Source organism: Salvelinus sp. IW2-2015, linkage group LG16 (genome assembly GCF_002910315.2).
Source record: "Salvelinus sp. IW2-2015 linkage group LG16, ASM291031v2, whole genome shotgun sequence".
In the NCBI taxonomy this organism is placed as follows: Eukaryota; Metazoa; Chordata; class Actinopteri; order Salmoniformes; family Salmonidae; genus Salvelinus; species Salvelinus sp. IW2-2015.
This window is the reverse complement of record NC_036856.1, coordinates 13,822,449-13,849,627: the sequence shown is the minus strand read 5'-3', so window position 1 is coordinate 13,849,627 and position 27,179 is coordinate 13,822,449. Positions and strand designations below refer to the sequence as shown.

At 43.1% G+C, this 27,179-nt stretch overlaps 1 protein-coding gene across 1 annotated transcript in view; it reads right to left on the bottom strand.

The window, feature by feature from the left end:
- Positions 1-237: 237 nt before the first annotated feature.
- Positions 238-27,179, bottom strand: part of LOC111975386 (potassium/sodium hyperpolarization-activated cyclic nucleotide-gated channel 2-like) — a 95,596-nt gene continuing 68,654 nt past the window's right edge. Inside the window, exons 5-8 of the mRNA XM_024003648.2 lie at positions 25,649-25,795; positions 23,675-23,915; positions 21,227-21,391; positions 238-4,656 (exon numbers count right to left, since the gene is read on the bottom strand). Of these exons, the coding sequence (XP_023859416.1) occupies positions 3,692-4,656; positions 21,227-21,391; positions 23,675-23,915; positions 25,649-25,795 (1,518 nt within the window). The 3' untranslated portion in view covers positions 238-3,691. The remainder of the gene's footprint in view (positions 4,657-21,226; positions 21,392-23,674; positions 23,916-25,648; positions 25,796-27,179) is intronic.

The following is a 27,179-nucleotide window of genomic DNA, read 5'->3' as shown; positions in this document are numbered from 1 at the left end:
AAAAATCAAATGAGCAAATAAACACTTCATTCAAATTCTTGATAGAGTTCCTGTTGTGGATAGAGATGAATAAACCAGTACCACACGTTTCCTTGTTTCAGTTCCTCTGAATAGAACAAAACATGTACTAATTGTTATAGAATATGACCTATACAGTACGTACAGTTAATGTAAGGGTTTAAAAAGTTATTTCAGTCTCTTTCTGGAAATGTAAACCAAAACATCAAGGACTCTTTCTTATACTGCTTGTTATTGCTTCATATATTTATTCAAGTTACAGTTTAAATCACAATTTGGCAAGGAAACATCCCAAGAAAAATTCTGGGTAAAGGCTAAACACATGACAACAAATGTAGCTATTGGAGAGGATAACTGTCATTCTACCCTGACAAAATGAACATGCTTCAGATTGGATTGTAAACTAAACACAAATACAGTATAAACGCAACATGGAACAATTTCTAAGATTTTAKTGAGTTACAGTTCATATAAGGAAATCAGTCAATTGAAATGAATAAATTAGGCCCTAATCTATGGATTTCACATGCCTAGGAATATTGACATCAGCAAACTGCTTTCCCACACGACGCCATACACGTGGTCTGCGGTTATGAGGCTGGTTGGACGTACTGCCAAATTCTCTAAAACGATGTTGGAGGCGGCTTATGGTAGAGAAATTAACATTCAGTTCTCTGGCAACAGTTCTAGTGGACATTCCTGCAGTCAATATGCTAATTGCACACTCAATCAAAAATGGAGACATCTGTGGCATTGTGTTGTGTGACAAAACTTCACATTTTAGAGTGGCCTTTTATTGTCCCCAGCGCAAGGTCCACCTGTATAATGATCTTGCTGTTTAATCAGCTTCTTGATATGCCACACCTGTCAGGTGGATGGATTATCTTGGTAAAAGAGAAATGCTCACTAACAGGGATGTAAATAAATTTGTGCACAACATTTGAGAGAAATAAGCTTTTTGTGCATATGGAACATTTCTGTGATCTTTTATTTCAGCTCATGAAACATGGGACCAACACTTAACATGTTGCGTTTATATTTTTATTCAGTGTATATGGACTGCATGAAATATTCCCACCATTTACCATCTTAAGTGTATCATGTACAGTAGATATAAGAACTTCCAAACGCTTCCCATAAACAAATCTTAAGCAATTCAAAAACATTGACATTTTATTAAAATTTTGGCTTTTCATCTACACTGTATTGTATGGTATTTATTACATGTTTGTTAAATGTCCTAATTTATTGCTAGACAAATAGTCTCAAAACCTGCTCAGCAATCTAAAAGGAATTCGGCCATTAAAACCACCTTCAAACACATGAAAGTTCCCAAAGAAGTTTCATTGGGCATAATTTCCAGCAACAAATCCCTTCCAAACCCACAACCTTGGCGCCACCGACAAGGTGGATGATACAGTAAAACTTATGATGAAACACAATGGAAAGTAATAACAGTCCAAAATAAATGGGGCCTGAGGGGATCCAATCTTCTCTCTCATTACATAGTAATGGTGGTGGTGGGGAGGGTTATTGAGCAGCAGATGAATTGGATATCAGCGCTTGGAAAGCCTCTTCCACTAATACTTTTGGACACTAATCAGTGGAGGCCGGTACACACATTCAGTGGCATTACTTATGGTAGGAGACACATTATTGAAATGCACCCTCCAAAATGTCTGCTCTGTCCTTGCTGCAGATTAGAATAGAATGGGAGTCATTTAGATTTCAGCATTCCAGAAGCATTATGTAATTTATGCACACAAAATCTACCTCAATTTGATGCAATATTACTGTTAGAATTTGAGAGGAAAGGAAAAAGAAAATGGATTTGTTTTAAATAATCTAAAAAGTCTAAAAAATCTAAAAAAAAGTATTGTAATGGATGGGACAATGCAGATGAGATGAAAAGTTCAACGTATTCATTAAATGGTGTAATGTGTGTATCTGACCAGCGTGCATCAGTCTCTGTACAGTATAAGAATACATATTAGCGTAATCAATTACACTGCACAGTGCCTTCAGAACATCAGTCAGACTATTATCTTGGATATGTTTAAAAATATAAAACTATGATCTGTCTATACTAAACTTCAGCTATGCAAAAAACCTTATACGCATTTCCATCAGGGTTGAATGAGATACAGTATGTTGATATATTCATGTGATTCATAACCCAAATCAACATGCATATGCATCGTTCAATGGGGATGGATGACTTGGTTTAAACACTATATACACAAAAGTATGTGGACACCCCATCAAATGAGTGGTTTTGTTATTGTGTTATTGTGAAGTGGAAATGTCTAGGAGCAACAACAGCTCAGCCCAAAGTGGTAGGCCACACAAGCTCACAGAATGGGACTGCCTAGAGCGTAAAAATTGTCTGTCCACGGTTGCAACAGTCACTGCCGAGTTCCAAACTGCTTCTGGAAGCAAAGTCAGCACAATAATTGTTCATCAGGAGATTCAGGAAATGGATTTCAATAGCCGAGCAGCCGCACACAAACCTAAGATCACCATGCACAATGCCAAGCGCAGGCTGGAGTGGTTTAAAGCTCGCTGCCATTGGATACTGGAGCAGTTGAAACGCCCTGACCCCCCCATCGAACACCTTTGGGATGAATMGGAACGCCGACTGCGAGCCAGGAGAGTGGAGGTTGTTATAGCAGCAAAGGGGGGGACCAACTCCATATTAATGCCCATGATTTTCTAATGAGATGTGGTCGACGAGTATGTGTCCACATACTTTTGGTCAGGTAATGTATATCACTTGCACCCTAGCTGTATTCTGGCCAAGACAGAATTAAATGTAGGCTGTAGACTCCAAGAAAAATACTGAAATTATACCTACACTGTCATCTGCAAATACAATTTGAGAAAGGGGGAAGATATATTTTATAGATATGAATTCCTTATGGAGAGAGAGACACACACACACACACACACACACACACACACACACACACACACAAAGGATATGGCGTAAAATGTTGAAATCAAGGCAGTGAAATGATCTATCCACTCGTTTTTTTTCAGAAATATATTATTCATCCCATTAATACAATGCAACATTTTGTTTAAGCCCAACCTGTAAAAAAAAAAAAATGCAATAATTTAAGACATGGTCTAAAAAAAACATTTTCTTGTTTTCTGAAACAATATTACAGTGACATGAGTAGAACTTTTGTTAAAACCAGTCCGTAGAGAAAAGAGAAAATCCCAGAACAACTTCTGCAAAGCGTTGTTGTCATCGTTGTCATCTGAAGCAGGTTCCTGATTTTCTTCTTGTCCCTGCCAGTTTGTATTGTTCGACTATATAGATAATGGGWGAGAGATGCGTGCTATTTATGTTGAATATGGTTACAGTAAAGAGAGTAAATAAAGGAGAGATGTGGGGAGAAGGTGCTACTACTACGTACGGCCGGTATCTACTATCTATGTCTGTGGGTGGAGTAGAAACATCCCACCTCTGATAATAACTATATTGTTAGTCATACATTGTCTTTCAGCTACGGTCTCCCGCTCCCTCTCCAAGGTCCCACAGCATACATTCTTATAGTCATATTCAGAACCACGTGACAGGGAGAGGGGAGATTATTGGGTAGAAGGACGAAACCTTCCACAGTTCCCACAACCAAAAACCCCTGGCTCTGCAGAAATCTAATAATGGTCACAAATTGGAAGATAGCCTCGATCTGACATGGTCTGTCTCAGGGTGGCTGGCTTTGGAGTCCTTTTTGGGTAAACCTGAGTCCGGCAGGGCTGGCGCCAAGCCTGCTCCCATGCCCACTCCCATACCCGCACCCATGCCTGTCCCCAGCGATGTCAGAGTCCCCGGGAGGGAGGCTAGAGGAAACGCCCCCACAGACATCTGGTGGGGCAGCACCATCCTATGTGTCACAGCGCTCCTGAGCCCCACAGAGCCCGGGGGGGTCTGAGGTGGCCCAATGGAGGTTGAGGAAACTCGGTTGGACTGTGGTGGGCTCGGGGCCACGGGTTGAGCCCCTCCCTGGGGCAGAGAGGGCTGAGAGGCAGACAGTGCCCTGACGTCCTGACTCAGACTGCCCATGTGCAGAGAGCGGGTGCTGTTATGGGTGTTGGGCCGGTGTGGGGGGCTGGGCACGATCTGCTGGACCAGGGAGAGCTGGGAGCCAGAAGAGGGGCCGTACTGGAATGTCCGTCCCCCAGCAGCTAGGGGGCTCTGGATGGGGGGGCTGGAGAGGGCGGAGGCGAAGGCACCACCGGCGTGTAGCTGGGGCTGCATGGTCTGCTCAGTCTGGGGAGGAGGGGAGGCTGACATGCTTTGCATCACCTGGAACCTCCGTACCATCCGGGGTGACTGCAGGGCCCCGGCCCCTACCAGAGGGCCTGCCATGGGGGGACAGAAGCTCATAGCCACAGCCTGCTGGAGGGTGGCGATGGCTGAGCTCTGAGGTGGGGCTGGAGGAGCGAAGATGCCCCCGTGCGTGGGGGGGTTGGACATGGACATGGCACGAGGCCTCTGCATGTCCACCTGCTGCACCATCTCACGGTCATATTTCACAATCTCTTGGATAATTTCATTTTCTCGGTTGTTGAAGACACCCGAGTTGAGGTCATGCTGAACCTTGTGCATTAGGATTGAGTTCTTCTTCCCTGAGGACGGAAAATAGAAGAGGAGAGATGAGACTCTGTTACCTGAGCAGACACAGTTCCACTGTAGAATCAGCACAATCAATACATTATACAAAGTAATAAACAGCCAAATGGTCCAATGAATACTCCTAACAGTGCTCTACAGTAATAGCATTCTCCCCCCTGATTAGTTGGTATTAGAGAAGTTGCTGGCATAGCAGAACAGAGTATGGGGCAGCTGGAAGGAGTTAACCTGATCAGGACAGACATGTATTCATATCTCCCTTCAGTCTGCCTATCTGGAGGCTGTCTGTAATGGCTAAGGTGCATAAAGATAGAGGAATTCAGATATGACGCCATTGTTCTTGCACTATCCACAGACTTTTTAACCTGCGGCGCGCAACATGGTTCAATGTGTAAATCAGCACAATCTACTTTTTGTTTTTTTTAATTGCCGCCATCTTGGAGCTAAAATTGGGATCATGTATACTGTGCTAATGCCAATACAAAAAAGAGTAATGGACAGCATTGTACAATACAACAAACTTAGCAAATTAGGCGTTTGTGGTAAGTACATGGGGGCCGCCATCTTTATGCACCTTCGCTATTGAATTCACAGACAGTAATTTTGCACTGAGAAGGGAAGATACGCTCGAGCCTCCGTATGTGTCAATGGGCTCACTGTAGAAGTTTTAACTTGTTTGTGTACTAGAGCTGGAAAAAAAGTCATATTGTGATCAATTGAATTCTTGACCCAATTTGCTCGATAACAATAAATAAATGTCAAAGGTTTGGACACACATTCAAGGGCTTTCTGTATTTTTACTATGTTCTACATTGTAGAATAATAGTGAAGACATCAAAACTATGAAATAACACATATGGAATCATGTAGTAACCAAAAAAGTGTGAAACAAATCAAAATATATTTTAAATTTGAGATCCTTCAAAGTAGCCACCCTTTGCCTTGATGACAGCTTTGCACACTCTTGTCATTCTCTCAACCAGCTTCATGAGGAACGCTTTTCCAACAGTCTTGAAGGAGTTCCCATATACAGTTGAAATCGGAAGTTTACATACACTTAGGTTGGAGTCATTAAAACTTGTTTTTCAACAACTCCACAAATTTCTTGTTAACAAACTATAGTTTTGGCAGGTCGGTTAGGACATCTACTTTGTGCATGACACAAGTAATTTTTCCAACAATTGTTTACAGACAGATTATTTCACTTATAATTCATTGTATCACAATTCCAGTGAGTCAGAAGTTTACATACACTAGGTTGACTGTGCCTTTAAACAGCTTGGAAAATTCCAGAAAATTATGTCATGGCTTTAGAAACTTCTGATAGGCTAATTTACATAATTTTTGTCAATTGGAAGTGTACCTGTGGATGTATTTCAAGGCCTACCTTCAAACTCAGTGCCTCTTTGCTTGAGATCATGGGAAAATCTAAAGAAATCATCCAAGACCTCAGGAAGAAAATTGTAGACCTCCACAAGTCTGGTTCATCCTTGGGAGCAATTTCCAAACGCCTGAAGGTACCATGTTCATCTGTACAAACAATAGTACGCAAGTATAAACACCATGGGACCACGGAGCCGTCATACCGCTCAGGAAGGAGACGCTGTCTCCTAGAGATGAACGTACTTTGGTGTGCAAATCAATCCCAGAACAACAGCAAAGGAACTTGTGAAGATACTGGAGGAAACAGGTACAAAAGTATCTATATCCACAGTAAAAAGAGTCCTATATCGACATAACCTGAAAGGCCGCTCAGCAAGGAAGTAGCCACTGCTCCAAAACCGCCATAAAAAAGCCAGACTACGGTTTGCAACTGCACATGGGGACAAAGATCGTACTTTTTGGAGAAATGTCCTCTGGTCTGATGAAACAAAAATATAATTGTTTGGCCATAACGACAATCCTTTAGGGAGGATTTCAAGCCGAAGAACACCATCCCAACCGTGAAGCACAGGGGTGGCAGCATCATGTTGTGGGGGTGCTTTGCTGCAGGAGGGACTAGTGCACTTCACAATATAGATGGCATCATGAAGAGGGAAAATTATGTGGATATATTGAAGCAACATCTCAAGACATCAATCAGGAAGTTATAGCTTGGTCGCAAATGGGTCTTCCAAATGGACAATGACCCCAAGCATACTTCCAAAGTTGTGGCAAAATGGCTTAAGGACAACAAAGTCAAGGTATTGGAGTGGCCATCACAAAGCCCTGACCTCAATCCTATAGAACATTTGTGYGCAGAAATGAAAAACCGTGTGCGAGCAAGGAGGCCTACAAACCTGACTCAGTTACACCAGCTCTGTCAGGAGGAATGGGCCAAAATTCAACCAACTTATTGTGGGAAGCTTGTYGAAGGCTACCCGAAACGTTTGACCCAAGTTAAACAATTTAACTTTTTAGGGATAGGGGGCAGCATTTTGACTTTGGATGAATAGCGTGCCCAGAGTGAACTGCCTCCTACTCTGTCCCAGATGCTAATATATGCATATTAGTATTACTATTAAATAGAAAACACTCTGAAGTTTCTAAAACTGTTTGAATGATGTCTGTGAGTATAACAGAACTCATATGGCAGGCAAAAACCTGAGAAAAAATCCAAACAGGAAGTGGGAATTCTGAGGCTGGTCAATTTTCAACTCATCGCCTATTGAAATCCCAGTGGGATATGGATCTGTTTGCACTTCCTACGGCTTCCACTAGATGTCAACAGTCTGTAAAACGTTGAATGAAGCTTCTACTGTGATGTTGAGCCGGATGGGAGCTGTGTGAGTTAGTGGTCTGGCAGAGAGCCAGGTCCTGGTCATGCGCATTCCACATGATATCGACTTGCGTTCCATTACTTCTATAGACACAAAGGAATTCTCCGGTTGGAACGTTATTGAATATTTATGATAACAACATCCTAAAGATTGATTCTATACTTGGTTTGACAAGTTTATTCGACCGGTTATATAACTTTTTGAAGTTTTCGTCCGAAATTCGCCTGGACCTGCACGAGCGTTTGGATATGTGTACTAAACGTGCTAACAAAAGTAGCTACTTGGACATAAATAATGGACATTATCGAACAAAACAACAATTGATTGTGGAACTAGGATTCCTGGGAGTGCATTCTGATGAAGATCATCAAAGGTAAGGGAATATTTATAATGTCATTTCGTATTTCTGTTGACTCCAACATGGCGGAGAAATGTTGTTTCTATCTGAGAGCCATCTCAGATTATTGCATGGTTTGCTTTTTCCGTAAGTTAAAAAAAAAATCTGACACAGCGGTTGCATTAAGAACAAGTGTCTCTTTAATTCTATGTAAAACATGTATCTTTCATCAAAGTTTATGGTAAGTATTTCTGTTATTTGATGTGGTTCTCTGCAATTTCTCCGGATATTTTGGAGGCATTTCTGAACATGGCGCCAATGTAAACTGAGATTTTTTTATATAAATATGCACATTATGGAACAAAACATACATGTATTGTTGAAGAACATCAAAGGTTAGTGATTAATTTTATCTCTATTTCTGCTTTTTGTGACTTCTATCTTTGGCTGGGAAAATGGCTGTGTGTTTTAACATATAATCTATCATAATCATATGTTGTGTTTTCGCTGTAAAGCATTTTTTAAATCGGACACGATGGGTAAATTAACAAGATGTTTATCTTTCATTTGCTGTATTGGACTTGTTAATGTGTGAAAGTTCCATATTTCAAAAAAATATTTTTGAATTTCCCGCACTGCCTTTTCAGCGGAATGTTGTTGAGGGGTTCCGCTAGCGGAACGTGTGTCCTAGAAAGGTTAAAGGCAATGCTACCAAATATMAATTGAGTGTATGTAAACTTCTGACCCACTGTGAATGTGATGAAAGAAATAAAAGCTGAAATAAATCATTCTCTCTACTATTATTCTGACATTTCACATTCTTAAAATAAAGTGGTGATCCTAACTGACCTAAGACAAGGAATTTTTACTAGGATTAAATGTCAGGGATTGTGAAAAACTGAGTTTAAATGTATTTGGCTAAGGTGTATGTAAACTTCTGACTTCAACTGTATGCTGAGCACTTGTTGACTGCTTTTCCTTCACTCTGCGGTCCAACTCATCCCAAACCATCTCAATTGGGTTGAGGTCGGGTGACTGTGGAAGCCAGGTCATCTGATGCAGCACTCCATCACTCTCCTTCTTGGTCAAATAGCCCTTTCACAGCCTGGAGGTGTGTTTTGAGTCATTGTCCTCTTGAAAAACCACACATGCGGAGATCATTCATTCCCCTACTCTGCGTCTCACAAAGACACGGTGGTTGGAACCAAAAATCGCACATTTGGACTCATCAGACCGAAGGACAAATTTCCACCGGTCTAATGTACATTGCTCATGTTTCTTGGCCCAAGCAAGTCTCTTCTTTTTATTGGTGTCCTTTAGTAGTGGTTTCTTTGCAGCAATTTGACCATGAAGGGCTGATTCATGCGGTCTCCTCTGAACAATTGATGTTCAGATGTGTCTGTTACTTGAACTCTGTGAAGCATTTATTTGGGATGCAATTTCTGAGGCTGGTAACTCTAATGAACTTATCCTCTTCAGCAGAGGTAACTCTGGGTCTTCCATTCCTGTGGCGGTCCTCATGAGAGACAGTTTCATTATAGCCCTTGATGGTTTTTGTGACTGCACTTGAAGAAACGTTCAAAGTCCTTGAAATCTTCCGGGTTGACTTACCTTCATGTCTTAAGGTAATGATGGACTGTCGTTTCTCTTTGCTTATTTGAGCTGTTCTTGCCATAATATGGACTTGGTCTTRTACCAAATAGGGCTATCTTCTGTATACCACCCTTACCTTGTCACAACACAACTGATTGGCTCAAACGCATTAAGAAGGAAAGAAATTCCCCAAATTAACTTTTAACAAGGCATACCTGTTAATTGAAATGCATTCCAGGTGACTACCTCATGAATCTGGTTGAGAGAATGCCAAGAGTGTGCAAAGCTGTCATCAAGGCAAAGGGTGGCTACTTTGAAGAATCTCAAATATATTTGGATTTGTTTAACACTTTTTTTGGTTACTACATGATTCCATATGTGTTATTTCATAGTTTTGATGTTTTCACTATTATTCTACAATGTAGAAAATATTCAAAATAAAGACAACCTTGAATGAGTAGGTGTGTCCAAACTTTTGACTGGTATTGTATTTTTTTTTTATGCACAGTCACTTTCCGTTAGCGGACAGGACTTTTAAGGTGCCAAGTAAGACATGAAAGAAGTTAGCTATTTCATCTAACATGTTCAGGGAATTAATATATATATAAATATATACATTCATACATACAGTCGTGGCCAAAAGTTTTGAGAATGACACAAATATTAATTTCCACAAAGTTTGCTGCTTCAGTGTCTTTAGATATTTTTGTCAGATGTTACTATGGAATACTGAAGTATAATTACAAGCATTTCTTAAATATCAAAGGCTTTTATTGACAATTACATGAAGTTGATGCAAAGAGTCAATATTTGCAGTGTTGACCATTCTTTTTCAAGACCTCTGCAATCCGCCCTGGCATGCTGTCAATTAACTTCTGGGCCACATCATGACTGATGGCAGCCCATTCTTGCATAATCAATGCTTGGAGATTGTCAGAATTTGTGGGTTTTTGTTTGTCCACCCGCCTCTTGAGGATTCACCACAAGTTCTCAATGGGATTAAGGTCTGGGGGGTTTCCTGGCTATGGACCCAAAATATCGATGTTTTGTTCCCCGAGACACTTAGTTATCACTTTTGCCTTATGGCAAGGTGCTCCATCATGCTGGAAAAGGCATTGTTCGTCACCAAACTGTTCCTGGATGGTTGGGAGAAGTTGCTCTCAGAGGATGTGTTTGGTACCATTCTTTATTCATGGCTGTGTTCTTAGGCAAAATTGTGAGTGAGGCCACTCCCTTGGCTGAGAAGCAACCCCACACATGAATGGTCTCAGGATGCTTTACTGTTGCATGACACAGGACTGATGGTAGCGCTCACCTTGTCTTCTCCGGATGACCTTTTTCCCGGATGCCCCAAACAATCGGAAAGGGGATTCATCAGAGAAAATGACTTTACCCCAGTCCTCAGCAGTCCAATCCTGTACCTTTTGCAGAATATCAGTCTGTCCCTGATGTTTTTCCTGGAGAGAAGTGCTTCTTTGCTGCCCTTCTTGGCACAGGCCATCCTCCAAAAATCTTCGCCTCACTGTGCGTGCAGAGGCACTCACACCTGCCTGCTGCCATTCCGAGCAAGCTCTGTACTGGTGGTGCCCCGATCCCGCAGCTGAATCAACTTAGGAGAATGGTCCTGGCGCTTGCTGGACTTTCTTGGGCGCCCTGAAACCTTCTTCACAACAATTGAACCGCTCTCCTTGAAGTTCTTGATTGTCCGATAAATGGTTGATTTAGGTGCAATCTTACTGCAGCAATATCCTTGCCTGTGAAGCCTTTTTGTGCAAAGCAATGATGACGGCACGTGTTTCCTTGCAGGAAACATGGTTGACAGAGGAAGAACAATGATTCCAAGCACCACCCTCCTTTTGAAGCTTCCAGTCTGTTATTCGAACTCAATCAGCATGACAGACAGCCTTGTCCTCGTCAACACTCACACCTGTGTTAACAAGAGAATCACTGACATGATGTCAGCTGGTTCTTTTGTGGCAGGGCTGAAATGCAGTGGAAATGTTTGGGATTCAGTTCATTTGTATGGCAAAGAGGGACTTTGTAATTAATTGCAATTCATCTGATCACTCTTCATAACATTCTGGAGTATATGCAAATTGCCTTCATACAAACTGAGGCAGCAGACTTTGTGAAAATTAATATTTGTGTCATTCTCAAAACTTTTGGCCACGACTGTACATACATACATACAAGTACAACATGTCAAAATAGGATCTAGAATGATCAGATTCATTTGAGGCTCTTTAGAGATTAAGTTACCTGCATCTTTTTGTGCATATTGGCTTAGGCTATATACTACATAATTCAACACCTAAGGAAATGGAAGTCAAAACATATTAGCTAGATTGCCAACCCTAAATATGATATTGTTGATAGATAGCCATGTAATTGATCMAATTAATGTCCAACAAAAACGTTCCATTGGTTAGGCCTATGTAGGCACTTGATGATGTATTCACCACAAATGGTGTGCTCGGTTCCGCCAACGCATCACCTCAATTATATACTCTGTTTGTAAAGCGCTGGCATTTTCTCAATAGTTAGTGTTGAGATTTTTTTTTCATACATACAGAAAGCCGAGACTCCCCTCTCTTTAATAACAGTAACATTAGGCAAAAAGTGTTTTTCCTGCAATTACATTTTGAAATGTTGTTCGTATGCTCCCTTCACTCTGTGCACAAGGTGGGGGGAGGGATTGAGAGCGGGCAGCGAAACAGGGGCGGCAGGGCAGATACTTTACTTGCAGGAAGCAGGTTAATGCACATTACAGTTGACCAAATAATGGTTAGAATAGAACCCTAAAAAACATTGTGTAGCCTAATTACCAGTTTACGGACGTAAGCAAAATGCTTTGGTAAGAGGCGGGCAATGTCGGTGTCTGCAATTTTCAGTTAATCGTCCCAGCTATAGCATGCACCACCTGAATTGTAAACACAAGGCCCTATGACCTTTCTGTCACGGTATGTTCAGTCTGACCGATCACACACACAAACACCTGGGGTGAGGATGGGTGGCCTGTGTTTTCTCAGACATGAGGTGGATCAACATGTGCCTGTGGTATGTGCATGTGTATAGTGGTTGTGTGGGCCTGGGTTGGTGGTGGTACTGGGGGAGAAACCAATTTGCAGCTGAAATTGCCTCCTTCACGGAGCTCACGCAGGCGGCCAAGTAAGATCACAGATCCATCTCTCTCATCTCTCCAGCGTTCAAAACATTTCTAGTTGAACGCGCATTAAGAAGAACTCCCAGGATTATTACTTCCGCCCCCTCTCAAGTTTCAGAGTTTCATCTTTACTACTGTCACACCCTGGCCTTAGTTATCAATGTTTTCATTATTATTTTAGTTAGCTCAGGGTGTGACATGGTGTAGTATGTGTTTTTGTATTGTCTAGGGTGTTGTATGGTTTAGGGGGTTAAGTAGAGTAGAGGGTTTAGTGTTCAGTGTAGGTGTCTAGGAAAGTCTATGGTTGCCTGAATTGGTTCTCAATTAGAGACAGCTGGTTATTGTTGTCTCTGATTGGGAGCCATATTTAAGGCAGCCATGGGCTTTAGCTGGTTGTGSGTAATTGTCTATGTTGAACGTAAGTAGCTTGTGTGTGCACTTTCGTTTGTAGCTTCACGGTCGTTTGTTGTTTTGTATAGTTTGTATAAGTGTTTCGTTTCGTGTTCATCTTCGTCGTTCTAATAAAAGAAGATGTATTCATATCCCGCTGCACCTTGGTCCGTCTCTCCTCCACACGATCGTGACAGAATTACCCACCAATCTAGGACCAAGCGGCGTGTCAAGCGGCAACAGGACCCACCTACACAGGATTCATGGACATGGGAGGAGATACTGGATGGTAAGGGACCTTGGGCACAACCGGGAGAATATCGCCTCCCTCGTGAAGAGCTGGAGGCAGCTAAAGCCGAGAGGAGGCGATATGAGGAGGCAGCACGGAACAAGGCTGGAAGCCTGTGAGTACAACCCAAAAATTATTGGGGGGGCCTTAAAGGGAGTGTGGCGAAGTCAGGTAGGAGACCTGCGCCTACTCCCTGTACTTACCGTGGAGAGCGAGAGTACGGGCAGACACCGTGTTACGCAGTAGAGCGCATGGTGTCTCCTGTACGCGTGCATAGCCCGGTTCGGTACATTCCAGCTACACGTATCGGCCGGGCTAGATTGAGCGTTGAGCCGGATGTCATGAACCGGCCCAACGCATCTGGTCACCAGTGCGTCTCCTCGGGCCGGCTTACATGGCACCAGCCTTACGCATGGTGTCCCCGGTTCGCCTACATAGCCCGGTGCGGGTTATTCCACCCTCCCGCACTGGTCGGCGACGGGAGCATACAACCAGGTAAGGTTGGGCAGGCTCGGTGCTCAAGGAGCCAGTACGCCTGCACAGTCCGGTATTTCCGGCGCCACCTCCTCGCCCCAACCCAGTACCACCAGTGCCTCCTCCACGCACTAGCCCTATGGTGCGTGTCTCCAGCCCTTTACCACCAGTGCCTACACCACGCGCCAACTCCTGTGTGTCCCCAGAGTCCTGTGCGTCCTGTTGCTGCTCCCGCACTAGCCCTGAGATGCGTGTCCCCAGTCCGGTACCACCAGTTCCGGCACCACGCACTAGGCCTAATGTGCGCTCCCAGGGTCCAGCATGCCCTGTTCCTTCTCCCCGCACTAGCCTGAAGGTGCGTGTCTTTAGCGGTACCTCCAGTTCCGGCACCACGCACCAGGCCACAGTGCGTCTCAGCCGGCCAGAGTCTGCTGTCTGCCAACGGCGCTTGAACTGCCCGTCTGCCCAACGGCGCTTGAACTGCCCGTCTGCCCAACGGCGCTTGAACTGCCCGTCTGCCCAAAGGCGCCTGAACTGCCCGTCTGCCCAAAGGCGCCTGAACTGCCCGTCTGCCCAACGCTGTCTGAACTGTCCGTCTGCCAAGCGCCGAATGAACTGCCCGTCTGTACTGAGTCTTCAAAGCCGCCCGTCTGTACTGAGCCTGCAAAGCCGCCCGTCTGCCATGAGCCTTCAGAGCCGTCCGCCAGACAGGAGCCGCCAGAGCCTTCCGCCAGACGGAGCCGCCAGAGCCTTCCGCCAGACAGGATCAGCCAGAGCCTTCCGCCAGACAGGATCAGCCAGAGCCTTCCGCCAGACAGGATCAGCCAGAGCCTTCCCGACAGCACAGAGCTGCAGCGATCAGCCAGAGCCTTCCGCCAGCATGACAGCCAGATCCGTCAGCCAGCCATGAGCAGCCAGATCCGTCAGCCAGCCATGAGCAGCCAGATCCGTCAGCCAGCCATGAGCAGCCGATCCGTCAGCCAGCCATGAGCAGCCAGATCCGTCAGCCAACCATGAGCAGCCAGATCCGTCAGCCAGCCAATGATCAGCCAGATCCGTCAGCCAGCCATGATCAGCCAGATCCGTCAGCCAGCCATGAGCAGCCATATCCGTCAGCCAGCCATGAGCAGCCATATCCGTCAGCCAGCCAGGATCCGCCAGAGCCGTCCAGCAGGATCCGCCAGAGCCGTCCAGCCAGGATCCGCCAGAGCCGTCCAGCCAGGACCGCCAGAGCCGTCCAGCCAGGATCCGCCAGAGCCGCCAGCAGGATCCGCCAGAGCCGTCCAGCCAGGATCCGCAGAGCCGTCCAGCCAGGATCCGCCAGAGCCAGCCAGCCAGATCCGCCAGAGCCGTCCAGCCAGGATCCGCCAGAGCCAGCCAACCAGGATCGCCATTCAGTCCGGTGCTGCCCCTTAGCCGGTCTGCCCCTTAGTCGTGCTGCCCCTTAGTCCGGTGCTGCCCTTAGTCCGTGCTGCCCCTTAGTCCGGTGCTGCCCTTAGTCCGGTGGCTGCCCCTTATCCCGGTGCTGCCCCTTAGTCCGGTGCTGCCCCTTAGTCCGTGCTGCCACTTAGTCCGGTGCTGCCCCTTAATCCAGTGGGGTTAAGTTGGAGGGTGGTCATTTGGAGGAGGCTACGAAAGCGGGTAGTGACTATGGTGGGGTGGGACCACGACCAGTACCAGAGCCGCCACCGTGGACAGACGCCCACCCAGACCCTCCCTAGACTTTATGCTGGTGCGTCCGGAGTTCGCACCTTAAGGGGGGTTATATCACACCCTGGCCTTAGTTATCTTTGTTTATTATTATTTTAGTTAGTCAGGGTGTGACATGGTGTAGTATGTGTTTTTGTATTGTCTAGGGTGTTGTATGGTTTAGGGGGTTAAGTAGAGTAGAGGGTTTAGTGTTCAGTGTAGGTGTCTAGGAAAGTCTATGGTTGCCTGAATTGGTTCTCAATTAGAGACAGCTGGTTATTGTTGTCTCTGATTGGGAGCCATATTTAAGGCAGCCATGGGCTTTAGCTGGTTGTGGGTAATTGTCTATGTTGAACGTAAGTAGCTTGTGTGTGCACTTTCGTTTGTAGCTTCACGGTCGTTTGTTGTTTTGTATAGTTTGTATAAGTGTTTCGTTTCGTGTTCATCTTCGTCGTTCTAATAAAAGAAGATGTATTCATATCCCGCTGCACCTTGGTCCGTCTCTCCTCCACACGATCGTGACAACTACTCTCTGTTTTTCCTCCATCCGCAGGGGATTTTCAACTTGTCCGTCTCTATCGGGCTTTTAAAAACAAATAGAGTGACACCCACATGAAAACATCAGGTGGATTTGAAACATGAGTCTGAGGGACTGGGAGAACATGGAAAATACAGTCTGACAGGGACATTAACTCTAATTCAAGCTGCATAACTAGCTAGCATGGTACAACACAGTCCAGTTSACTGCAGAGTGGTTGGCTGCTATAGGCTCCAGGGCAAAAGGGCCAAGTCTATTATGTTTCCTTAGGGTCAGGATAGAGTTCAATGAGTCTAGTCTACTGTCTCTTCCAGAGACATCTAAAGGCGCTAGAGCACTGTAGTACACACCCTGATCTGCTAAACAGAAGGCTCATAGTCTCCTGTCCTGACATTGTGTAAACTACAAGACATTTTAAACARGATTTCTTTGGATGCTTTAGGTGAAGGTGTCGGAAAAAGACTCTGCGTTCCAAAATAACTCCAAGGTTAACAGAGAATTACCATCCTCTGAATTACTGTTTAGATCTGGAGTTCATCAGCTTTCTACCCGCCAGTTACTTTTTAGTCTGGCCACTTACAATACTAAGCCTTAGATGAAGGATGCTTCTGTTGTCAGTAAATCTAGAGAATAGCTAAACAGCAGACAAATTAACCCATTCGCGTCCTTGTACAATATTTAGCACAATATCGAAACGCGCCACAAATCAAATTATGTTTGGTATGAATGCAAAACATTTGGTGTCATCATAGTTAGTACAAGTGTCTAAACAGGCCACACTGACATTCTAAGATTGTAATTTTCTATTATAATTCCATGGAAAGAGCAGGTGTTCTTAATGTTTCTTTACACTCAGTGTGTATATATATATATAAATATATATATACACACCAACAATTCTTAAGATCTGAGAGAGAGAGATCCAGTCTCCATTGAATTTACTTATAAAGCATATATTCTAGGGTTGTGTATGTGAGAGAGAGTGTGTGGATTTCTTTAGATTTTTTTAGATTTTTTTGTATATACAGAGTTTACAAAGCATTAAAAACACAGGTGAAAGCTATGATCCTTTATTGATGTCACTTGTTAAATCCACTTCAATCCGCGTAGATGAAGGGGAGGAGACAGGTTAAAACCTCTTGAAGCTAGGGGGCAGAATTTRTATGTTTGGAAAAATAACGTTCCCAATGTAGGCTGCCTATTTCTCAGGTCCAGATACTAGAATATGCATATAATTGACAGAGTAGGATAYAAAACACTCTAAAGTTTCCAAAACGGTCAAAATATTGTCTGTGAGTATAACAGAACTGACATAGTTTCAAGCTTTTATTCTGAAAAATGAGCGAGATTTATCAAAACGCYTCAGTGGATAGACGGATGTCCTTACATTAGTTCATGCGCTCGACACTGGTTGCTCGACATTTTCTTTCTCCAGTATTGAATAGTTTACAGTCCGGTTGACATATTATCGATTATTGATGTTAAAAACAACCTGAGGATTGATTATTAAAAACGTTTGACATGTTTCTACAAACTTTACGGATACTTTTGGGAATTTTCGTCAAGCCTTGATGACCTGCCTAAGGCTGTGGAATACTGAACATAATGCGCCAAACAAATGGAGGTTTTTTGATATAAAAATAATCTTTATCGAACAAAAGGAACATTTATTGTGTAACTGGGAGTCTCGTGAGTGCAAACATCTGAAGATCATCAAAGGTAAGCGARTAATTTTATTGCTTTTCTGGCTTTCGTGACCAATATACATTGCTGCTAGGTGTTCTTAATGTTTTGTCTAGTGATCGATAAACTCACACAAACGCTTGGATTGCTTTCGCTGTAAAGCATATTTTAAAAATCTGACACGACAGGTGGATTAACAACAAGCTAAGCTGTGTTTTGCTATATTGCACTTGTGATTTCATGAATATAAATATTTTTTGCAATTTTMGGGGAATTTGGCGCAATTCAGCGGTTGTTTACGTCAAGAAGTTTTAAGTGCCTTTGAACGGGGGATGGTAGTAGGCGCACCAGTTTGTGTCAAGAACTGCAACTCTGCTGAGTTTGTATCAAGAATTGTACACCACCCAAAGGACATCCAGCCAACTTGACAACTGTGGAAAAATTGGAGCCAACATGGGCCAGCATCCCTGTGGAATGCTTTCGACACCTTGTAGAGTCCATACCCCAATGAATTGAGGGTGTTCTGAAGGCAAAAGGGGGCGCAACACAATATATGTTTTGTAAAACCTTCCTAATATTGAGTTAGGGAAATTGCTGTAAAATGACTCACTCTGCAGTCTCCATTGACTTGCACTGGATTTCCTTATACTGCATGTACTCTAGCGGTGTGTGTGTAAAAGAGAGTGTGTATGGATGTGTTTGGATTGGCTGTTCTGAAGTTGTTCCTGATGCTTGGTATACTCAGTGCATTCGGAAAGTATTCAGACCCATTTCCTTTTTCCACATTTTGTTACGTTACAGCCTTATTCTAAAATAAAACTATTTCCTCATCAATCTACACTCAATACCCCATAATGACAAAGCGTAAGCATCTTTTTCGATTTTTTTGCAAATGTATACAAAATAAAAACAGAAATACCTTATTTACATAAGTATTCAGACCCTTTGCTACGAGACTCTAAATTGAGCTCAGGTGCAGCCTGTTTCCATTGATCATCCTTCTCCTTTATGTTCTGGAGAAGGTATAAAAGATCGGTGGAGAATCCAGCTACGAACTGGTCCATTTGGTACAATTTTGTGAAACTCATGGGAGACAATACGGCCACATTACCATAATGCTGTTTATATAATAGCCTCAGATATGAGGCTTACATCTAAGTGTTGTATAAAATGAATGAGTGAGGATGGAACTGTTTGTGAAATTGTGTAATGTGATTTTGGACTGTTTAATGAAGGAAACTCCAATTCCCTAAAAAGTTTCACTAAGTCCTTGGCCCCCAGGGGCACAGACAGGACCGGGCGTCATGAGACAGCCCTTTTCGGTGTTCCGAATAAAACCCCACCTGGGTTTTCTATCACCAGACCATGTTTCTCTCAATTACGAGAGGACAAAGGTTGCAGACCAGCTTACCTCGATAACGAGAGGGCCAAGGTTGAGACCAGACTGCTGAATCTTTGAACCATCCCACGTGGTTAAACTCTTAGACTATTGATACCGACAGAATAAGAACAAGTCTTTGATATTAATTACTAGTCTGCAGCTAGGAATTCGGTATCATTGAACGGGAAGACCGATAACCGCCGAAACATCTATCCATAACGACATGAATGAATGTCACTCTGAACTATCCATTCTAACCACGACAGAGAGGGCGGACAAACTCTCCAACAGAAACAAACTTTTCAACAGAGACCCCGACGACACACGACCCCGACGACACACGTGAGCGTAAATATATATATTGATTGCAATTGTTCCCGAATGAGTGAGCGTTCATGTGCAAAGGATTAGCATTTCAATTGTTATAATTATCAACTGTGTATTGTCTTATCTCAGTCGACCCCCACTTCCCTTTTGTACACCAAGCCGCGATGCCGGTTTATCCCACTAGGGAAACTCCGTTATCATTTCCTTGTAACTATCTACTGTTTGTTTATGCATTTCTGTGAATTACTTAGTTAGTAAATAAATGATTTAAGACAATGTGTATGATGTATGGATGACTCCTAGTGAAGACTGGGTTCGTGCAGATAACCAACAATTTACGATGTTTGGAATGAGACTAACGTGAGGTAAAATATATAATAAAAATATATAATTCATTAATTCAGAAGACTATTGATCAGATATGAAAATATTTGAAAAGTTATATTAGGAATATTATAACTCCGTAATCTGAATATTTTCCTTGGTGCCCCGACTTCCTAGTTAATTACAGTTACATGATTAATCAGTTTAATCGCGTAATAATAATTACAGATTTGATAAAGATTCATCTTCAGTTTAATGATAGTAAAGACATGACAAATGGGAGAAACTCCCCAAATACAGGTGTGCTAAGCTGGCAGCATCATACCCAAGAACACTCAAGGGTGTAATCGCTGCCAAAGGTGCTTCAGCAAAGTACTGAGTAAAGGGTCTGAATATTTATGTAAAGGTGATATCAGTTTTTTTTTATACATTTGCAAACATWAAAAAAAAAAKAGTTTTTGCTTTGTCATTATGGGGTATTGTGTATAGATGATGAGGGGGAAAAAATGATTTCATCAATTTTAGTATAAGGCTGTAACGTAACAAAATGTGGAAAAAGGTCTGAATACTTTCCGAATGCACTGTATATATTGTTCTGGACAATCTATATACCAATTTTTTTAAAGATCGGATCATTTAAACATTTATTCATTCACATGACTTGATTCATGAAATGTGTAAAAACAGTAACCCCATGTGTCTGGAGACAAAATATAGTACAATATCAACAACTCACATTGTAGACAAATGCTTTGGCCAATTTAAAAAATGTCTTCAGATCRGTCCATCAGTAAGCTCAGAGAACAAGTGTACTAAAACAAAATTAAAATTTCTGATATGGACATGAATGGGTTAAACAGAATATTAAACCTTTCGTGCTCCCCTATGCTCTATTCAGGTTAGGTGTTAATCTGTTGTCAAAGATCAAAGACAACTCAATCTCCTCTGAATGTGTGAAACCGAACGTCTCGTACTTGATGTGGAATCTGGCTGCTATGGCAACCGCTGGCAGGTGGTGGATGCAGGGCCCCTGCACGTCACCGAGCGGTGACATCAGCATCACATTGACCTTGCCTTCACTGTTGAATAATTTATATGTTTACACTCAAAGCTCGGAATTCACTAACCAGGTGCTTTCTGATGATAGCTGAGTGAATGACAGCGTAGCCACGCTGGAGGTAACGTAGCAACCAAGAGAAAATACGGTAACCTCCTCCCTTCCACACAGAAGAGGAGAGCATAAGGAAGCTGTTTAGACAGTGTGCTGAGCAGTCCCTTTCACAAATGAGGAGCACTCCTCCTGACAGCACATTTACAGTAAACCCAGGGGAGGACGGCACACACAGTTATTTTGAGATAATAATCATATCTTGTGAAAATCATATGCTGAAGATACACCAGCTGCATCTAAATAAAGGGTCCAAAATGAAATCAAGGAAACCAGGGAAGTCATAGAGAAATGATTAATGGCATAGTTACAGTAGGTTCCATTGATAGAATACAGTATATCTGTTTTTGTTCTGCTGATTCTATGAATGACAAAATGCCTCAACTATGCGCATAACTAATCCTGTATGGGTCAGTGGCTTATTTATTGGTCAGTGGTAGGCTGGTCTCACCTATCCGGTCCAGTCGGTCGATGGCCACAGTCTCGAAGGCTCGTCTCATCATMGGGTACTCCTCCAGCACCTCATTGAAGTTATCCACAGACAGGGAGTAGAGACGGCAGTACGTGTCCGCDCGCACACTGGCCGTCCGTCTGCCTCGGGTCAACAGACAGATCTCTGAGGGAGAGAGAGAAAGACAGGACGGTCAGAGACAGACACAATTACTACACAGCCAGAGGGAGCATCATTACTGTAACTAAGCTACAGAAAACATGTCAAAGAAACATGAGCCATTCGAATGTCATGATCCCGTGACAAAGTTCCCTTGGACATGTCACACTCGTTATTCTTCTTATTTCTATCTTATAAAACACTGCTACACTATGATTCAAATATAATGCACACACAATCCTACAGTATCAATTTATCACATGTGGAAATAGGTCATTTACAGAGAGGATACAGAGCATGAATACAGAGAGGAGAAAGGCATTTAAACCAAAGACCCTGCTGAGACTGCTTAGTGTATGGAGGGAGCTACAAGATTGGATACGTAGTAGAGCCAAGGTTCATTACATTCAGGTGTTACCCTTCCTTCTCTGGCCTGTGGCTGATGGTTGTCTTGACAACCATATGCTCTTTTTACTCTGCTGCCTCCCRGTTCTCCCCCCTCGCTCTCCTGTCGCGTGTGAAGGGTATCCTCTGGCTCTCAGTAAAGGGGGAAAAAAAGTATTTACTGTATGCATGGGGGAACTGCACTGGCTCCACTCTACATATCAGCTTTTACAGTGGTAGGCAACCCCCCGGGGACCATGGAAAAAGAGGATTTAACAAGAAGCGCAGTCAAGTAAAAGATCAGCTACCGCCGGCCGGACAGAGGCCCACACACCATTAAAGAGCAACAAGGGGATGTTCCATTCATGAGTTATACATTTACATAATAATCTTGTCAGTAAGCCGCAGTGACAAACCCTCTCCACCCCAGCTCCCCTCCCACTCTCAAAATGGCTCCTTATTCACAGGGTATTAAAGTGTGACCTTGAGTGTCAGCGCAGCCCTGTGTCTCTCCGCTATCTGATGGGGGATTTACAGTTCTTCACAAGATTAATGAGATTCCGTTCTCTCCGCTGTGCCGAGCGCTGCAGAGGCAAGCAGCAGAACACAATGCTGGGATGTGATTCTGACTCTACTGCACCCACTTACTCACTCCGGTATTTCCTCCTTTAAAAACAAATTATGGCGAATATGGGCCATGTTGTTTCCCTTATGCCCACATTTAATTTATCTTAGGGCAACTATTACAGTACCTAGTTTCTACCTTCTTTCCATATGCCCTCATCATACTACAACAACAGGACCAAAATACGGTATCTTCTCCAGTAATATTATTAATTGTAAATAATAGCAGATGAATCGGCAAATACCACCACAAATCCAACAGACATTCTGATTCAAGTTTGCGCCTAGCCCATGCCATGTAGAAAACTGTTGGCTTCCTGGTGGCATACAGTATAATGGCTTGGCTTTGAACGTCGACGGTTGACATTACTAATTGCTCTGTCATTGGTGTTCTGTGGACTAATTAGCTGTTATTTATGAGCTGTGGGTGTTGCTGTAGATCTCTCTCCTTCAGCATCTGCCCTTGGCTCCTGGCACCTCACAGCACCACTGAACTGAACTCTGCTCTTCTGAAGAGGAGCTGGATGTGAAGAATGCCCCCAGACCATGGCCCAGACACATTGGGAAAAGTTGTGCTTTTTTGTGGATTAACAGCAGCGATGCATCTGAAAACAGGCAGGGAAGAGGACAGGCTGCATGGGAAATGGGGACACAACTGGCTGCAGGGCGAAAAGACTAGCGAGAAGAAGTCAAATGTCAGGGTGTTTTTATTTTATTATCTTGCCTGCTATAATTTTTATATTAACATAGTTGAGACATTGGTGGTTTGGATCATAGGATTTAGAGCAGGGTTCCCCAATTGGTGGCCCGCAGGTGGTTTTATTTTTTAATACAATTTTTTATTTGTATTGTTGGACATAAAAGACTGTAAAAACACCAGGAAATCACCTCCAAGTAATTTTTATTTTTAAAAACTGTTCCCAAGTATTCCTTCACATAAAATATTGAAAACAAATGTTATGTTTTAGTCAGATATTTTATCTGTTTGGTCTTCTTGCGGTCAATTTGCAGTCTACAAATTATTTGTAAATATGTTCAGGCCCCCCGACCAGAAAAAAATGTACTTGATGATCCCTGATTTAGAGCGAGAAAAGAATGTGAATTAAGTCTACATGAATGTACTGTAACCTCTTTAATTTATGTTCTATAGTAGATGTATGTTATCAGCACCATGACAGAATACAATTTAATTGAATAAAATAAAATATATATTTTTTATATAATATGTTTTTCAGCCGCAGCAGCCAGGCAAACATAAAAAAGTGATATTGTTGAGCATACCTCCAAAGTAGGATCCATCAGAAAGCTTCATGCCCATAGTTCCTTTGGTCAGCACGCTGGTCACACCGTGTTGGATGAAGTACATCTTCTTGCCGATGGTGCCCTCCCTGATGATGTAATCTCCGGGCTGGAAGACCTCGAAGCGGAGCTTGGTCAACATGGCTGTCACAAAGTTGGGGTCGGCATTGGCAAACAGGGGCATGGATGCCACCAGCTTACGGCAGTTGAAGTTGACAATTTCCTGAGGGAAAATATAATTCATGTAACTGAATCTGAATTGTTAAGTCTAAGACTAACATACACTACATACACAAAATTATGTGGACACCCCTTCAAATGAGTGGATTTGGCTATTTCAGCCACACTCGTTGCTGACAGGTGTATAAAATTGAGCACACACCCAAGCAATCTCCATAGACAAACATTGGCAGTAGAATGGCCTTACTGAATAGCTGACTTTCAACGTGGCACCGTCACAGGATGACATCTTTCCAACAAGTCAGTTCGTAAAATTACTGTCCTGCTAGAGTTTCCCCGGTCAACTGCAAGTGCTGTTATTGTGAAGTGGAAACATCTAGGAGCAACAACGGCTCAGCCGCGAAGTGGTAGGACACACAAGCTCACAGAACGAGACCGCCGAGTGCTGAAGCGCTTAAAATCTTCTGTTCTTGGTTGCAACATTTACTACTGTGTTCCAAACTGCCTCTGGAAACAATGTCAGCACAAAAACTGTTCGTCAGGAGCTTCAGGAAATGGGTTTCCATGGCCGAGCAGCCGCACACAAGCCTAAAATCACCATGAGCTTATCGTGGACTATAGGAAACGGAGGGCCGAACACGCCCCAATTCACATCAACGGGGCTGCAGTGGAGCGGGTTGAGAGCTTCAAGTTCCTCTTCATCCACATCACTAAGGACATATCATGGTCCAAACACACCAACAAGGTCGTGAAGAGGGCACGACAACGCCTCTTCCCCCTCAGGAGGCTAAAAAGATTTGGCATGGGTCCTCAGATCCTCAAAAAGTTTTACAGCTGCACCAGCGCCTGGTATGGCAACTGCTCGGCATCCGACCGCAAGGTGCTACAGAGGGTAGTGCGTACGGCCCAGTACATCACTGAGGCCAAGTTTCCTGACATCCAGGACCTCTATATCAGGCGGTGTCAGGAAGGCCCTAAAAATTGTCAAAGACTCTAGCCACCCAAGTCATAGACTATTCTCCCTGCTACCGCACGGCAAGCGGTACCAGATCGCTAATTCTTGGACCAAAAGGCACCTGAACAGCTTCCACCCCCAAGCCATAAGACTGCTGAACAGTCAATCAATCAAATGGCCACCCAGACAATTTAAATTGACCATCTTTATTACTTATTTATCTTGATGGTTTTGCACTGACCCCCTTTCACTGGCTCAACGCACACCTATTAGACTCTACCCACACACTCACACATACTACACTAACACTCAAACACACACCACCACGTACGCTCACACAGACACACTTTCACACACGCTGCTGCTACTTTATTATATATCCTGATTGACTAGTCACTTTTACCCCTACCTACATGTGCATAATGTATTARCTCAATTACCTCAACTACCTCGTACACCTGCACATTGACCTGGTACTGGTACCCCTTGTATATAGCCTCGTTATGGTTTTTATTGAGTTACTATTTCCTTTTTAATTCAGCAAATATTTGTCTTACTTTTTAACTCTGCATTGTTGGGAACGGGCTCATAAGTAAGCATTTCACTGTAAAGTCTACACTTGTGGTATTCGGCGAATTTGACCAATAAAGTATGATTTGATTTTTTGTGATTTAAAAGAAGTGGTTCAGAACTTCAGAAGTTCTCAGTGGGCATGTTTGCAAAAGACATGCTGGGCAGAGACATTGTTTTTCAGTTCCTTTGTTCCTTTCTTTAAGTGCAAGACTTTGTCAGGGTTTTGATGGTGTGTTTGGTTGTTTTACCTCCCGCAGTGGTTCATTAAGCTCCTCCAGGATGCTCTCCTCATCAAACATCTTGCCCTGGTATCTGTGTTCGTAGTAGTCATGGATTTTCTGTCGGAAGTCAGCCGGCAGTTTGTGGAAAGACATGTACTGCTCCACTTGTTTGTACTAGAGAACAAGAAATAGAGGGAGAGGGAAAGAAAGAGGGGGCACTCAAATTAGCATGATATGTTACATTTGGTATGGTTACATAAGACAGAAGATTACTGAAGGCAAAAATGAAAGGAGGGTGGTTGGTTGGGCTTTTAACGTCTAGCAACCCAATGGTTGCGCGTTTGAATCTTATCATGGACAACTTTAGCATTTTAGCTAATTAGCCACTTTACAACTACTTTTTAGCTACTTTTCAACTACTTAGCATGTTAGCTAACCCTTCCCTAACCTTAACCCTTTAACCTAATTCCTATTATTTTAAGGTCATTTAAGGAGGATATTAACACTAGAACTCAATGCATTGTGGTTGGTGTATGCATTCTCATACAATACAATTCACCATAAACAACCTATTGCATATCCATGAAACCATGAGCTAAACATTTGTGGTTCTATACCTCTTACTGTACATTGAACATAAACATACATAGGGAAGACAAGGAAGACACATTCACAGCAATCACCTGACCTATATATGCTACAGAGCTGCTGGGAGAGGGAACACATGTAGTTGTTGAGGAAAAGTGACAGCTCCAGAAAGCCCCAGAGATTTCCTACATTTACATTTTAGTCATTTACTGTGTCAGAGTATGTCAGATGTGTACCAGGCTCTATTTGACATATATTAAACCACAGGCCTGCTCTCAGTCAACACAAACCAATATAACCCTGACACAACTGTTTATCTGGCAACAGTAGTCATATTATTGGACATGGAACCACTCTTGGCATGATGATGATGGCTGTATTCGGTGGAGGACAGGGTATTAATTGGAGCAACATGCATTCCTGTACTTGGGTACTATTCTAAGAGGCATAGATGTAAGTTACTTCCAGTGGAATTGATGGGTATATGCACAGGGGTAGTTTACCATTCTGATCTGATGTTTGTAAAGTGGTGGCTGGACTGTAGTACTGTAAGTCAACTCTATGCTTGTTCATAGAGAGAAGGTCCCTGCTCAAGTGGAATTTCAATGATTCAAACCATATTCAGTGTTAAATCCAGTGTTTCCTTCTCTCTTTGAGGTAGCTGCCAATCAAATTGTGTCAATTCTGCTTCATCAAAACATATTTGACGCCTGGTTTTATGAAAAAAATATACTGTAGTCACAGTAGTGTAAAATGGTGTACTTTCATGTATATACAGTAGTGTAAAATGGTGTCCTTTCATGTATACACAGTAGTGTAAAATGGTGCCCTTTCATGTATAGACAGTAGTGTAAAATGGTGCCCTTTCATGTGTACAGTCTGTTGCTGCAACTGAAGAATAAGCAGGGTATTTGCTCATCCATTGATATAAGAGCAGAAAATTGGGTTTTATTCTAGTTTCAAGCATCAC